At 45.6% G+C, this 15903-nt stretch overlaps 1 protein-coding gene across 1 annotated transcript in view; it reads left to right on the forward strand.

The window, feature by feature from the left end:
* The window catches only part of DSTYK (dual serine/threonine and tyrosine protein kinase), a 51397-nt gene extending 36332 nt beyond the window's left edge, over positions 1-15065 (forward strand). The window contains exons 4-13 of the mRNA XM_041721906.1: positions 409-641; positions 1044-1127; positions 1757-1933; positions 2747-2876; positions 3597-3753; positions 4177-4309; positions 6311-6424; positions 7791-7905; positions 10101-10235; positions 10673-15065. Coding sequence (XP_041577840.1) covers positions 409-641; positions 1044-1127; positions 1757-1933; positions 2747-2876; positions 3597-3753; positions 4177-4309; positions 6311-6424; positions 7791-7905; positions 10101-10235; positions 10673-10860 — 1466 coding nt within the window. The 3' untranslated portion in view covers positions 10861-15065. The remainder of the gene's footprint in view (positions 1-408; positions 642-1043; positions 1128-1756; positions 1934-2746; positions 2877-3596; positions 3754-4176; positions 4310-6310; positions 6425-7790; positions 7906-10100; positions 10236-10672) is intronic.
* The last annotated feature ends 838 nt before the right edge of the window (positions 15066-15903 follow it).

Below are 15903 nucleotides of genomic sequence, written 5' to 3' on the forward strand. Positions count from 1 at the left end.
GTCCTCTCTTTGAGGCTGTTTCCTGACCTATGAAATATGACCAGTAACCCCCATCTGACAATGTTGTGAGGATTAAATTTGATTACATACATGAAATTATTATGGTGCCTTTCTAATAGTCTGCACTCAATAAATGTTCCTACTGTGCTATAAATGTGACATAAAAGCTGACAAAATCAATAGGCTCATTCTAGATGCAGCTGTTCCTTCTCAGTACTCTTAGATGCCCTGAGTAGTAGAGGACCATGTGGCCCCCGATCACGCTGAGGGTCAGCATTTGTCAGCCAGCTCTGTGTTTATAGCCATCATCATGGTGGCTCCTTGGCTTTGATTGGGAGAGGCCTTTATTCTGAGTGCCTGCCCTTCCTTCCCCTCACAGCCCACTGGCTTCTTTCTTTGCCCCCGTAGATGTCATCGTCCCTGAGAACGGAGAGGCAGTGGGCACCAGAGAACTCAAGTGCTGCATCCGGCAGATCCAGGAGCTCATCATCTCTCGGCTCAATCAGGCTGTGGCCAACAAGCTGATCAGCTCGGTGGATTACCTGCGCGAGAGCTTCGTGGGCACCCTGGAACGCTGTCTGCAGAGCCTGGAGAAGTCCCAGGATGTCTCCATTCACATCACCAGTAATTATCTCAAACAGGTACTGGAAGACTGGCTAAGACACCATGTCACAGATAGCACATGAAATAGAACCCGCACGTAAGCCCAACCCCAGTTTAGCCAGGAATTTCCCTTCCACCTTTTTGCCCACTGAGTTTGAATTTTATTTGGTTTTCCCATCGCATGACGACTGCCTGTCACAGGTGCTGGTGAACTGCAAAATTGCAGTTAAGGCAATATGCAGGATGGTGCAGATCGAATAAAGGGGCCCAAAGAGACAAAATGGATGATCAACCTGCATTGACTCTGCACATTTATGGAAGGATGTATTTGGCAACCTTGAAACTGGGCTCTGTGCTTTAAGTAAATATTATTTATCAGATTTTTTAATCGGCCATTCTACCCAGGGCATACTGATTTTCTTTTGTATGTTGTCTTTCAGATCTTAAATGCCGCCTATCACGTTGAAGTTACATTTCACTCAGGGTCCTCGGTTACAAGGATGCTGTGGGAGCAAATCAAACAGGTGGAGCTTATTAGACATTTTCCGCCCCCACTTGGCTTACATGAACCTTGGTCACTCCAATAACGACTGGTGTGTAGGACATTCGGTTGGTGTAGGGTGGCCATTTGTCCTGGTTTTGCTTCTTAGGAGAGTTCTGGTTATGCCTGTTCTGAAATAATTAGGAACACTGCCCCTTTAATGATTAAAGTGATGCATTTAAATGAAATTTTATGCAGCCATAAGACCCTCCTTCACTAGCTTCTTCATAGTCTTTCTTTTCCCCAACCTAAATGTTTTCTCAGAACCAGGCGTTGTTGCCAGAGGCCATTTGTGTGGTTTCTTTTCTGGAATTTGATGTGACTCTTATTCCATGCTGAGTTCAGAAAGGGAATTATCAGCACACCGCCCCCCCCCCCCCCGCCCCGGCACTGACCGTAGTCATGAGGGTTTGTGAGCATGTAGACTAGGCCTAGTGTTCTTTGATGCTTTCCCTTGGCCTGAGCCCTGAATGATGAGTCTTGGCCTTCACGTGGCTCCTTTCTTAATGGCCTACTCCTAATATGTGGCTAGCCCCTCAAGGAAGGGTGTTGGTTCTTTTTGGTGGCTCCTGTCTCCCACCCATGAGTGTTTTCCCTGACTTCATCCTGCAGATCATCCAGCGCATCACGTGGGTAAGCCCACCTGCCATCACGCTGGAGTGGAAGAGGAAGGTAGCCCAAGAAGCCATCGAGAGCCTTAGTGCCTCCAAGTTAGCCAAGAGCATCTGCAGCCAGTTCCGAACTCGGCTCAACAGTTCTCACGAGGCTTTTGCAGCCTCCTTGAGGCAGGTGGGTATGTGGGAAGAGAGAGAAGAACCTATCCGGTGGGGAATATTTTGCCCACTGCTCTTGATAATTTCTATAAAATCATCAGTATATTTTCTTCCTGTCTGTTAAATGATAATATTATGTTACAAAAAGTTTCATCAGTACATTTTTCAGGGCACCTGGGTGGCTCAGTCGATTAAGCATCTGCCTTCAGCTCAGGTCATGATCCCAGGGTCCTGGGATACAGCCCTGCATTGGGTTCCCTGCTCCACAGAGAGCCTGCTTTTCCCTCTCCTTCTGCCTGCTGCTCCCGCTGCTTGTGTGCACATGCTCTCTCTCTCTCAAATAAATAAATAAAATCTTTAAAGAAAAATACATTTTCATGTGGAGATTTTCTACCTCCAGGGAACATGGAGGGAAACTCAGTTAATTTGTCCCCATTTCACTGAGTGCGGAATGAAAATAAAGGAGTAGGAATTTTATTTAAGTTGCTTAGTATTTTAAGAACGAGTCAAAGGAAGGGATGATTTTGTAACTTTCATACTAGATTAGCAACTATGTGACATCTGCTTGTCCCCTCGGTGTATGTGTGTGCAGGTGTGTATGTGTGTACATATGTAGAGGGGAGGGTGTGGAGATATGGTTTTACATCCAGGACAAACAGCTATTATTTCCTGAGATCTCAACTGTGTACCAGTCTCTGAGCCATGTTAGGACATCTTGTGTAACTCACGGTTACCCTTAGGAAGCAGTTGTTATTACTTCATATAATAGGTGAGGAAGCCAAACTGGGGACTTGATAAATCACATGACTTTTTTTTGTTTCCCTCCCAGCTAGAAGCTGGCCACTCAGGTCGGTTGGAGAAAACAGAAGATCTGTGGTTGAAGGTTCGGAAAGATCACGCTCCACGCCTGGCTCGCCTTTCTCTGGAAAGCCGTTCTTTACAGGATGTCTTGCTACATCGTGAGTCTTTGTTTTTCCCAAGTAAATGGGAAGAAGGTTCTAGATACCTGACATTCTCATGTTCACCTTGGAGAATCCCAGTGGCTAAAGCTGCTTCCTTGCAAAGCTGCCTCAGCATCCCCTCATGTGTTTTTGAATCCCTAAAGTCTATTTGGTCCTGTTAATTACACAGTTCGGACAACATGACTGATGTTTATTTAAATCAGATCAGTTAGGTTAATTTTTTTAAAGATTTTTTTAGTTCTTCATGAGAGACACAGAAAAAGAGGCAGAGACATAGACAGAGGGAGAAGCAGGCTCCTCACAGGGAGCCCGATTGGGACTCAATCCCAGGACCCTGGGATCATACCCTGAACCAAAGGCAGACGCTCAACTACTGAGCCACCCAGGCGTCCCAGTTAGGTTACTTCCTACTCCTTTCCAGTAGCATCAGAATTTTTGCCCCTTGCGTAATATGACTTTCTACTCCTAGGTCCACGTCTAAGAATCTTTTTTTTTTTTAACGACATTTTATGTATATTTTTCACATGCAGTCTTCAAGATTTTATTTTTAAGCCATCTCTACACCCAGCATGGGGCTCGAACCCACAACCCCAAGATAAAGAGTCACATGTTCCACTGACCAAGGCAGCCAGACTCCCCGTGTGTCTGAGAATCTTAGGGAGGTTGCCCAGCAAGTTTGCATTCCTCCTGCCTTATCTCTGTCTTCATACTTTATAGGTAAACCGAAACTAGGGCAGGAGCTGGGCCGGGGCCAGTACGGTGTGGTATACCTGTGTGACAACTGGGGAGGACACTTCCCTTGTGCCCTCAAGTCAGTCGTCCCCCCAGATGAGAAGCACTGGAATGACCTGGCTTTGGAGTTTCACTACATGAGGTAGGTTCTCTTGTCCTTCATGTCTGTGGGAAAAGATCCAGAGAAGAAGCCAGAAGCCTGGTAGGAATTTTGTACAGAGAGCTACCACACCTCATGTCTCCATTCCTGTGTCCCAAGATGTCGTAGACAATCCTTCTGTGTTGGTCCCAGGAATGTGCTCTCCTGCAGGCCTTCCCTGTCTGTGCCGTCCTCTCCCCTCTCCTCATTTCTCAGACTCTAACTTCCATTGGACTTCTTCCTTAGCCCAGAAGAGCTGTCAATTTCTAGATTCCGTAATTCTCCGTCCTTGCTGGGGAGGCCATTCTCTTTGCCCTCCCTCTGGGCCTGGGCCGAGTGTGCTCCAGGTAACTCCCGCCCACATGGTGGTGCGCTGTGCACGCTGGAGCCAGAGTGTTGCAGCTGGGCCTCTCTGGTTGCCACCAGGTCTCTGCCGAAGCACGAGCGCTTGGTGGATCTGCACGGCTCGGTCATAGACTACAACTATGGCGGCGGCTCAAGCATCGCCGTGCTGCTCATCATGGAGCGGCTACACCGGGACCTCTACACGGGGCTGAAGGTGAGGTGGGGCAAGGGGCCGAGGCGCAGCCAGCAGCCGGATCCACAGGCTCCTCTCTGGCCTGTCATCCTTTCTTGTTTATCCAGACCTTCTAGCTTTCACAAGACCGTGTTGGAAAAAATCAAGCCTTATTACTCTACTTTCCAAAAAAACCTTAAAAATTTCTCAGAATCTATTTTTAGCTCCAGTTTACATCCAGAATACTGCCAGTTCATCACTTACACAAATTCTTGTGGTGGTAGTAAAAATCTAGACTACTCAGAAGAGCAGAAATGAGTTCTGTAACTTTGCTCTTCTTTCTTTTTTTGCTCTTGATGGATAAAGCCAGTTTTTGTTTAGTCAATAAATGTTTATTAGTGACTACTTTGTATAAGACTCTGTGTAAAGCACTGTAAGGGGATATCAAAAAGTGTGATTGCCAGAGGTCCCTGGCTGGCTTGGTTTGTAGAGCATGCAACCCTTGATCTCGGGGTCATGAGATCAGGCCCCATGTTGTGCATAGAGCTTACTTTAAAGAAAATGTATTCACCAGAAACTTTTAAGAGACATGCAGTCAGTGACTATTTTGTGAAGATTTGGTATTTGAGTTTGATAAATCCACCTTGATGGGTAAAATTTGGGCAAGTAGAAGGAAGAGACCATAGCAGGGGGGAAGGAATAGCATAATGCCCAGTGCATTTGAAGAATACTAGTCCTGTTGGAGCAGCTGTCTGGGAATAGGGGGGCATGATGTGCAGGGAAATGTTGAGAACAAATTCTAGAACACCAAAATGAAGAATTTCCATATTCAGATTTTGTTGTAGACCATGAAATGCTGAAATGCATGAAAGATTTTGAGTGAAGTACCCTCAGTGGGATGTTGAGTTTCCCTTACCCATAGCAACCACCATTAGGGACATGGAGATGTTCCTTTGTCTGGTCCCTCCACTGCAGCTGATTGGGGCTGGGGAAACTAACCCCAGAGTATCTGGGTAGGCCCCTTCTCACTGATGTGTCTTATACCAGTTTACATGGAAGCTTCCTGATACAAGACAGGAACCCGGGCAGCCCCAGTGGCGCAGCGGTTTAGCGCTGCCTGCAGCCCGAGGTGTGATCCTGGAGACCCAGGATCGAGTCCCACATCGGGTTCCCTGCATGGGAGCCTGCTTCTCCCTCTGCCTGTGTCTCTCATGAATAAATAAATAAAATCTTTATTTAAAAAAAAAAGGCAGGAACCCTAGAAATGATTGCAAGAACCATGAGAAATTAATAGGTTAGAGGAAATTACTCTCCCAGTAGCTCTTCATTTCAGAAGAGTTAAGCTCAGCACCTTCTGATGCTTTCCCATGAGTGGGCTAAGCTTTGGATGAGTGAAGTAGTTTTCTGGAATTCAAGAGGACCTAAGTTGAAGGCATGGTGAAAGTAAGATGAGTGACTTTGATATTTGAATCTGTAAAACCACACCTTGGCTAACCAGGCTTAAAACGCAGCGGAAGTCAATCTGCTCGAGACCTAGAATCCTTTTTTTTTTTTTTTTTAATTAAAAAAAATTTTTTTAAGTAATCTCTACACCCAACATGGGGCTCAAACTCACAACCCTGAGATCAAGAGTCATATGCTTTACTGACTGATCCAGCCAGACAACCTAACCCAAGACCTAGAACTACTTTGAGCCTCAAGAGTAGTTCCAGGGTTTATTCCAGGATTGGAAATGAGCTCATGCCTTCAGTTGTTGGACTGCAGCTCTTCTAGTCATGTTTGGGTGTCATCGGCTGTCCTGAGTGCAACACTGAAGAGGCGTTATCTGGCCTCACAGCTTGTCCTTCCTCACTTTACCTCGGCTTCCTTCTCCTAACTGCTGTCCTCTTCCCTTCTTCCCCCTGCTTCTCTGTCTTTGTCCTCTGAGTGCCCTAGTGCAGACTGTCCCTCGGTGCCCTGCAGAAGGAACTCTTAGCTGCTTTAAGCACGTTGGGCTGAGGAGTTGTCCTGTTAGTGATGAGTGAGCCCTTTTTTCTCCCTAAGGCTGGGCTGACGCTGGAGACCCGTCTGCAGATAGCTCTAGATGTGGTGGAGGGGATCCGCTTCCTGCACAGCCAGGGACTTGTCCACCGTGATATCAAGCTAAAAAATGTCCTGGTAAGTAGAGCTGTTTCCCTGAGATAACACCCTGTCTCTGTAGGTTAAGTGGCCTTTGCAGGGTCTGCCAAATGTGAGCTGGATCACAGGAAATACCTGCCAGGAACGCAGCAGAGTTGATAGTGGAGTGGATTGATGGCGTCTTGGATGTAAAGCTTGGGGAGTATCAAGCCATGTCATAGACTGAGCTTATGTTGCTTAAAGGTTTTTTCCCCAACACTGTTGGGAAAATGTAAACTTATGGAACAGAGTAGTCCAATGGACCCATATACTTATCATTCATCCAGATTCACGTTCTCTTTCTCCTGGGTTTGTCTCTCTCTCTCTCTCTCTCTCTCTCTTACATACACACACATTCTTTTACTCAACTATAGAAAGTAAGTTACAGTTAGCACATTAAATACTTGGGCTTCTATTTCCTAAAAACGGCATTTTTCTGGGTAATTAAATGCTATTATCACACCAAAGAAATATAACACTGATAATGATGCTATTAATTTTTATATTAACAGTTTATATTAACATTTTCAAGTTACCCAGACACAGCTCATGTGTTTGCTTTTTCGATCCAGGGTTCACTCCAGGGATCAGAGAGTGTACTTTGTTGTCATGTTTACCTGTCCTTTAGAATAGTCCCTCCACCCTTTTTTTTTTTTTTGCTTTTGTGACGTTGATATTTTTGAGGATTCCAGGTCAGGTCAGGTTGTTGTTTAGGGTTTGATCAGAGGTGCTGGATGGGGGCTGTGATGGGTAAGTGCACCATAAAGGGGAAAGTAGTCACGAACCCACCAGCCCTGGTATCTCAATTCTGAAGAATCTTCCGATGTACTCCTCTTGGAACTGTATTGGATTATCATCGAGGTGTCTCTGGCAATTCCTTGACAACGGTGTGGGGGAAGGGGAAGATGGTCCTAAAATCATAGGCTGAAACCTGAGAGGCTTATCAGTCGTCAAATGAGGCACAAATTTATTCTCTTGGTCCTTTAGGAAAGGAGACTGCAGGAAGTTCAGGCAGCTTCCTTCAGCTGACCGGAGGTCCTCAGTTTTTTCCTTAGCAACTTTCTGCTCTGGGTTCTGGAGGTCAGAGGAGAATAATCAGGAACTTAAATACTTTACTCTATGTCCTTCACATATTCATTCTTCCAAGACTTACTAAGCTTCTGTGATGTGCCAGGCACTACGCTAAGTGTGAGGTATACAAAGATGAAAAAGACAGCCCCTGCCATCAGGTTGCTTACAGTCTGGGGAGAAGATAGGTAGTGGGAATGAATCCGGAGACAGGGAGGCCTGCTTCTGAGCTTGTGTATGAAACTGAGTGCTGTGTGTAGGATTAGATGCAGGTTGACTCACCCTGCTTTGTTGGCAGCTGGACAAGCAGAACCGTGCCAAGATCACCGACTTGGGATTCTGCAAGCCAGAGGCCATGATGTCAGGCAGCATTGTGGGGACGCCAATCCATATGGCCCCTGAACTTTTCACAGGTAAGCTCAGGGCAGGGAGTGGGCTTCAGTGGGGCTCCGTACTTTAACCCTGAGTGCTACCCTTTGGGCTAAGTTGTATCCACAAGTACTACCAACAGGTCTGGGGCAGGTAGGGGACAAGCAGAGGAGGGAAACCTAAGGTAGGTGTAGGGGGAAAAGTAAAAAAGGGAGAGTGGGGAGAATGAAGAGCACACACGGGAGTCACCAGGTCTTCTTTTGGATGTTTCTCTGAGCTGTTTGTACCATAATTGCCATAATCAACCAATTGATCATAAAGTACTGATTGAATGACTTCCATATGCAAGGAGTTGGCCCTGATCATTAAGGAACCTGTAGACGACAAAGATACATTGAGGGAGGTAAAGTAATCAGGAAGCAGCCATAAGGCAGCCTGTGACGAGGTGCTAAGACAGGCGTCACCTAACATGATGTCGGTATTCAGACAAGCGATACATGAAGGCTGAAACGTTTGACAGTTTTGTGGTAGAAGTGAGATGTTGGGTAGAGCTTGAGTCAGGTCTGGAAAAATTGGTCTTTGGGAGAGGAACTCATATGAAGTGTGGTCTTTGAACTGGGCAGTATGAGCATGCTTTTTCACAGCACTTCTGTGGTGATGGTGATGCATTCTTATGCCTACGTCACAGTGTAATGTCAAGTCCAGATTGGTGAATGTCAGAAAACCACCCCCCCCCCCAAAAAAAAAAAAGAAAAAAGAAAACCACCCCAAAACCCTAAGCTAGAGATGATGGAGCTGGGATTGGAATCTAGGTTTTTCTGGCTCTAGAATCTAACCATGTGTCATGAAGGAGAGAGAACATTCTGGAGGGTGGGGAAAGGGAAATATGAGGAAAATTGCAGCATAAAAATAAGCACAACAGGAAAGAAATCTACATTGGGAATAACAGCAAACAAGTTTGGAGACGAAATCCGCCCAGAGGAGTGAAGGCTTGATGTGGAAGCAGTAAGGAACTTGAACTTTTGCGCAGGTGAGGGATGAAAACATCTTCATGGAAGGTTCACTTAGCAGCGGAAGGTGGAGGGGGTTCAAGTGGCAGGAACCAAGGTAGGCGGAGCAGTGGTACTTGTCTCCAGGGTCAGGCTGCTAGTAGCACTGAAACAAAATAAGCGTGCCAGGTGCAAGATCAGCTCAGGGGAGGAGTGGGCGGGATCCTGTGACTAACTGGACATTGAGGACAGACAGCAAAGAAGGACTGGACAAGGACCCAAGGGCTTGAGTCTGAGAGGGCGGGGGATGGTTAGGGGGCATTGCTGAGGCAGATCAGAAGGCTTCAGCGGACCCCTCGTCAGTGTGGGGAAAAGTTAGAATCAGCGATCTGTGCAACCTCCTCTCACTAGCCTCACGCACAAGTCTGCCCCCAGCCCTTCTCGGAGCTGAGCATGTGAGGGTTAGGGGTTAGTTGGACCCATACAGCTAAGCACATGCTCATTGTTTTTCTTTGTCTAGATTTACTTCTTAAAGAATTTCTATTCCTACTGCTCTTGTTTTGTTTTGGCTACTTCATATTTCACTGCCCTTGATTGTTTCTCTGCAGTCCTATTGCTGTCAGAAGAATCTTTCTCAGGGTGCCTGTGTGGCTTAGTTAGTTAAGCATCTGCCTTCAGCTCAGGTCATGATCCTGGGGACCTTGGATCGAGTCCTGTGTCAGGCTCCCGGCTCATTGGGGAGTCTGCTTCTCCCTCTCCTCCCTGCTCATCCTCTCTCTGTCAAATAAATAAAATCTTTAAAAAATAAAATAGAATACGTTCTTTGTGTCACCTCTTGCCTTAAAACATAAAGGACTTCTTGCTGTCCATTGACTCCAGACTTTTCTGTCTAACTTTTAAAGATCTTTATATTCCAGTTCTAGTCTCCCCACCCACCTGTTTCCTAACCTTATTTCCCAATCCGACCTTTCAGGATGAATCTTCTTGGCTGTTCTATCAAAATCAAAGGCTTCTCCTCCTCCTTTGTCAGGCTCTAGCCTTGGCTGTCCTGCCATCTAGCACTGCTTTCTCAGGGCTATGGTTTTGGGTATAATAAAAAAGGCATTATAAACAGTCCTGCCTGCCTGGGTTGTTAGGGGAGACAGTGGATGTTAAAAGCTCTAGAAAACACGTGGAGGCCACTGCAGATGGGGGATGGATGTAGCCACTCCCTGTCCCTGGCTCACTGCTGTCACCCTTTCTCACTGCAGGAAAGTACGATAATTCGGTCGATGTCTATGCCTTCGGCATTCTCTTCTGGTATATCTGCTCAGGCTCTGTCAAGCTCCCTGAAGCGTTTGAGAGGTGTGCCAGCAAAGACCATCTCTGGAACAACGTGCGGAGAGGTAAGAGCCACGAACCCTACCTTGTCCTGACTCCCCCTGTTGAGAGCAGGCTGAGAGCAGGCACTGGAGGGGGCTTCGTGTCACCTGCTCCGGCCACCCCACTGCAGGACCACACCCCATCATGGAAACCAGGAAGGGCACTGAAGTCCAGCCTTTGCTTTCAGGCAGTATTGTACTCAATGGTTTCAAGAAAGCTTTTTTCTTTTTTCTTTTTTTTAAGAAAGCTTTTTTTCTTGAAAATTTCCAGTTTTTCAACTTCCTATGCTAGTGCATTCCAATTTTTGTCAACGTTATTCTTAGGTTCTAATTGCGGTGTTTGCTGTTGAAGCCAGAACTCCTGAGCCCCGCCTGGGTGATCAGTCTGTGAGCTGGTCAGGTCTTAGAGTTGCACGGGCCCTCTCACTGACTCTGACCTTGTTTCCATGTGCCTTTTTCAGGGGCCCGGCCAGAACGTCTTCCTGTGTTTGACGAAGAATGCTGGCAGTTGATGGAAGCCTGCTGGGACGGTGACCCGTCTCAGAGACCTCTCTTGGGCATCGTCCAGCCCATGCTCCAGGGCATCATGGAGCGGCTATGCAAGTCAAATTCTGAGCGGCCAAACAGAGGACTAGATGATTCTACTTGAAAGCAGAGACCTTTCTCTTTTACTATTTCTTTCCTTCCCCTCACCTTTTGGTCATGGGAAGAATTTGACATTTATTCAGAGAGCTCCTGAGGGAACTGATGCTTGTTGAGCAGCTTGAGACCTTTCCAGGCAGAGTTGCCTCCCGGATAGTGAAGAGTTGGCTGGCTGTTGGGGCACATTCAGCAGCTCACTGATGTCCCAAGCTATCCCATTAGTAAAAGATTGTCTAGGATGTGTAAATGCTGAAGAATGCAATGTTCCAGGCTCAGAACTGAAAAGGAGGCAAATGTACCATTGTCTGTTCACTGTATGTTGCTAAGACAGGTGGGGCACTGCAGTGGCAATAGTATTAAAAACTATAATTTTCATAATTTTGTCTCTAGCTAGAAGCAGTTTGGTTCTATCCAGTCATCAGGACCCTTAGAAAATTTGAACTTAGTTCTGGGATTGTGAGAACATAGGAGCAAAAAAAATAACTTCCTGCTACCTGCAACCAGAGATCTCAGGTTGTAACAGCAGAGGCCCCAGTGAGGGAGCTAGAAACAGAGCTGTCAGTTCCTTACAGTGCCAGCGTGTTTACATTTATAGGACTGAATATCCCTGACTTCTGGGGAAGGGTTTCATGGTTACATCACCAAGAGGCCACAAAAAGAAAAAAAATGTGTACGTACACGTATGTATATATATACATATGCGATTGGATTCTGAGTTACTGCTAACTCCAAGATAGAATCTCTTCTTCTCTTTGTCTTGATTTTTTATTTCTCCTTTTTAGTCTCAAGATGGGAAAACTCCAGTTAACATGGTATCTGGGGATGAGTGTCTGAGTAAAACTGATGGGTGTGGAATATCTGGTGAGGTCTGAGAAGTGGGCAGTGATCTGGAAGCATGGGTTTCCATGCAACCTATGAGAAAGATACTAGGCTGTTTCTAAACTTAGAAGAATCAAAAATTCCTGTTTTTGTGTTTGAATCTAACACACTGATGTTTTTAAACTCTGTCCATGAGCTTTTTAACCAAAATTTCTTTTGCAACTTGTCCCTTCTTTTTACTTAGAATGTAGCGTAAGAAGAAAAGCACCAGATGAAAGAGAAGAAATGCTTTTCATAGCTCTGTGTATGTGCCTCTCACCTCTGTGTTAGCATCTGGGATGGTTCTCCCTTGCAGTTGGGAGGTGCAGGGGTGGGCTTAATAATGTCTATTAGAGAGTTTGTCAGGAAGGGTGTATAATAAGGGAAATTCTGAAGGGGAATGATTTAAACATCAGTGCATCTCAGATGTTGACTTAAAGCCTCACTCAACCAAAATGGTCCATTAGATTTAGAATACCAGGTGGGTGAAGGAGTAGACAGTGGAGGTGAACAGCCTCCATCCATCTGCCTAACTCCAAGCACTGTGGTCCCTGCCCTGTGCGTGGCCCCAATTCTGTGAAGCAGGTCCCTGAGTAGGTGTGTAAGAAAAAGGGCAGATTTGCTGCTGGAATTTTGTAGCGTTGTTTCTGAGAGAGTGACCATCTCTTAAACATTAACAGAGTATGAATGGCGTCTACAAGAAATTTCTCATATAACTTTTAAAGTTGAGTTTTAACCCTTTGGATGCACTGGGCTCTGATTATGATACTTTTGAGCATAGTAAGCCTCCAAGCACTTGGAGCCCTTCAGAAACTTCATATAGTGCTTTTCACTTGCAAACAATAAAAGTGACTAAACCAGTGTCTTTGGGTTCTATGGGTTCCAGGCTTGTTTTGGTAGAATGTTCAGTAAATCTCTTAAAATTGTTAATACCCATTTATAGATTTACTTTTTCAAGTCACTCTGTTCTTGTCTGCATTAACTCATTTGTCCTCCAGAGAACTATGATGGGGCTTCCAAGGAAGCCAGATTTTCAAGTTTAAAAAGAAGAGGTGAGTAGTGTCTACTGGCCAGAAAATCAGTCTAAGTGTCTGTTCTGTATGAAATTTCAAGAAAGGTCTTCTGTAATTCCCTTTTCCAGAGAGTCTTCCTTGACTCCAGCTGGAATCAGGAGCCTGGCTTCCGGCGTGGAAGCCACATTCCTTACATTCTTCCAGAGCCTTAGCAGCGACCCCTATTCACACAGGGGCGGGGCGGGTAGGTTTTCCTGTACCTAGGGTTCTCTTTCCCTGCAGCTTAGTCTGCTCCTCAGACACCAGTTTCCTAGCAGATTCCATTTGTTTGCCTGACTGAGGAGGGCCTAGATGCTAAGTAAGACAGTAGCTGTGTTAACAATTCATTACAAAAAAGGTATTTTGAGAAAAGGTGCAAGATACTCCTGAAGCTCGCCAGGTCAGCCAAAGTCCATGTAGAGATATTTGGAAGTGTTATTTGAACACTCAGCGGGCTGAGTGCAGGAATACATATATATAACATGCACATACTTTGCTTTTGTTTGATAACATTGTCAGCTAATTTTGGATTCTTTGTTCCTTGGCACCCATTATTATTAAAGTGATGGAATGCCATGAAATGTACTGTACTGTATATTACTTGGGAAGACACTAGGTATTCAAAGAAGTCTGGGGGCACTTGGGCTGTAGTAGGCTCAACAAGACCAAAGTCCTAAAGATTTTACCTCCTAGCTTTGGTTGTATGTGCTCCCAAGTGGTGAGGTGAGATTGTGGCTGGGGGAGGAGGAAGGACGGAATGGATTACCCTTACTGCATTCTATCCTTCTAATCAACTTCATGAGGGCAGTTTATCCCAGCCTGAAAATGATCGCCTGGCCATTTTTAACATGCTTGAAGTCTAGTCACTTATGTGACTTCAGAACTGAGTGAGGGACCTTCTTGCAGAGCAATCAAGAAATGGAGCCTGGGGCCCCAGAGGGGCTGACCCTGTGCCTAGGAAGCTGGCAGCCTGGCGTGAGTCAAGGAGTGCTCGTTTGGGTGAGGCTTCCACAGGCATACCCTACTTCCTTGATCCTCTGTAGAGAGTGGCTCATGGAGCAAGTCTTCCACTTCTCTAGGAAGGAGGGCTGTGCTGGTTCTTCCCAGACCAAAGAGAATCACTTGTGACTCCCATCAGTTTCAAGGGAACAGAGCCTAGGCAGCAGCTTCTCCTCATTTTTAACACTAAAACTCAAGGAAATGGTGAAGGAAAGGATATATTGCTACCACAGATGGAAACGAGGAATGGTAGGACTCCCCACTAGTACCTGTCAGCTCTCCTGTGCATTTTGAAGCATCTTTGCTGAGCTGTCAAAGAGGGGTTGGAAGTTTTTTCCTGATGAGAGAAGGGGTTTGAGGATGGCAGGGCCCCAAAATAATAACTGCACTGAATGACACTTTATTTTTTTTTAATTTTTGGCTTATTATTTAGCACTGAAAAGCCAAGAGGGATTGGTGATTACAGTAGCCCTGGGGGCTCAGAGGCTCCCTCTGGCCTTGCTTTGGAGAGAAGGCATGGTTGGTATTCCATCTGGCTAATCAGGGAAACTCCAAAGTCCATACTGCCTCAGAGCGGGATAAATGGTCCTTCGCCAAAAGAGTAGTCACTTTCTTTGAGTTTTCAAAGTTTGATTTTTGGATTTGCTGGATCAAATGACCCACTTTTTCTTTAAAAGAAAAAAAAGGTGGATTTTTTCCTTCTAAATAATGAGGGGAGTAGTTAGGGCTAGTGCCGGGTTAAAGTGGGTGAGGAGGGAGTAACCTTCAGAAACTTGTATTGCAAACTCCTTTGGGTGTTGCAAGTAGCACTACTGTTCTTAAAAGGGTTTTATTTTTAACTTCATCTGCTCTGTTAACAGCCAGGCCAGTCGAGATGTGCACAGAGACTATGCAAACACTCGGCATTGGGGGAGGCCACCTGACTCAGAGGGTTGAAGAGAAAATTGGTCTGGACAGCTTGTTGCCTTTTATCTTAATGTAATATTTTTGTTTGTTTTAAAGGACTAATGTCTATTACAGTGTTAATAAAGGTGTAACATACTAAGTGTGTAGAATAAAAGTGCAATGACAAGAGGAAGTTACCTTGGCACGAACCTCAGTCTTTCGCTTTCCCTCCTTGTACTCTTTCCATTATATGGCAACCAGGACCGTGTTGTGTTTTCAAGAGACATGACTATGGGTTCAGCCCTCATCTAGTGTCCTTTTGAATGGTTGGCTTTGGTTTTATAGAATATTCTGTATCCTTGTGGGGATGCACACATACCACATGTGCTGTAGAATAAAGATAACATTAACATTTCAAGTTTATCTCTCTTTGACTTTGTTTCCCTCCCCTCCCTGGGTTGGAAGGATGCCTCCCACTTCTATGGGACCTCTGCAGTCAGAAGTCTTTCAGCTTGCCTTGGAGAATGCTGGAACGTCCTACTCCCGCCATACACTACTCTGATTTCTGGGTACTTGACATTACCGCTGCCAAAGGGTGGGAAAGAGAATGGGAGGAAGGCAAAGTAGGGTGATAGCAGTTTATCCTGGGGTCACGCCTTTTGCTGCACCTTCTCTCCAGCACGGACTTGCATGAGCCTGGCTACTCTATTTCATTTTGAGAGAATCCGAGGATGGAATCTACATGCTGGCCTGTCTGCATTTGGGATATCTGCATTTTCTTTTCTTTTCTTTTCTTTTCTTTTCTTTTCTTTTCTTTTCTTTTCTTTTCTTTTCTTTTCTTTTCTTTCTTCTCTTTTTTTTCCTTTTTTTCTTTTCTTTTCTTTTTTTTATCTGCATTTTCTATTTGGGTTCACCCCCACTGTTTGGATCTGCTTGCTTGGCATTGCCTGATGGGCACCACCATCTGCCCTCAAGGCAGCCAAGTGCCCCCCCAGGGAATGTCAGCAGGCAGCTCACCACATCACTTTTTGCTACTCGGCTTGTGCTCTGACTGCAACACAAGTTTGGCCAGGGGGTGGCACCACACCTCAAGCAGTTGACGTGTTTGTGACAGTCTTTCAGAAAAAAAGCTGCAGGCGAACCAGAGTGGTTCTTAGCCCCTACACGTGGACGTTTCCTGCAGATAAGCCTCTTACCCTGGAGAAACTTTGACCAGCTCCAGCGACCCTTCACAGCTAAATGTACCCCATCTTAGA

Source organism: Vulpes lagopus, chromosome 11 (assembly GCF_018345385.1).
Source record: "Vulpes lagopus strain Blue_001 chromosome 11, ASM1834538v1, whole genome shotgun sequence".
Taxonomy (NCBI): domain Eukaryota; kingdom Metazoa; phylum Chordata; class Mammalia; order Carnivora; family Canidae; genus Vulpes; species Vulpes lagopus.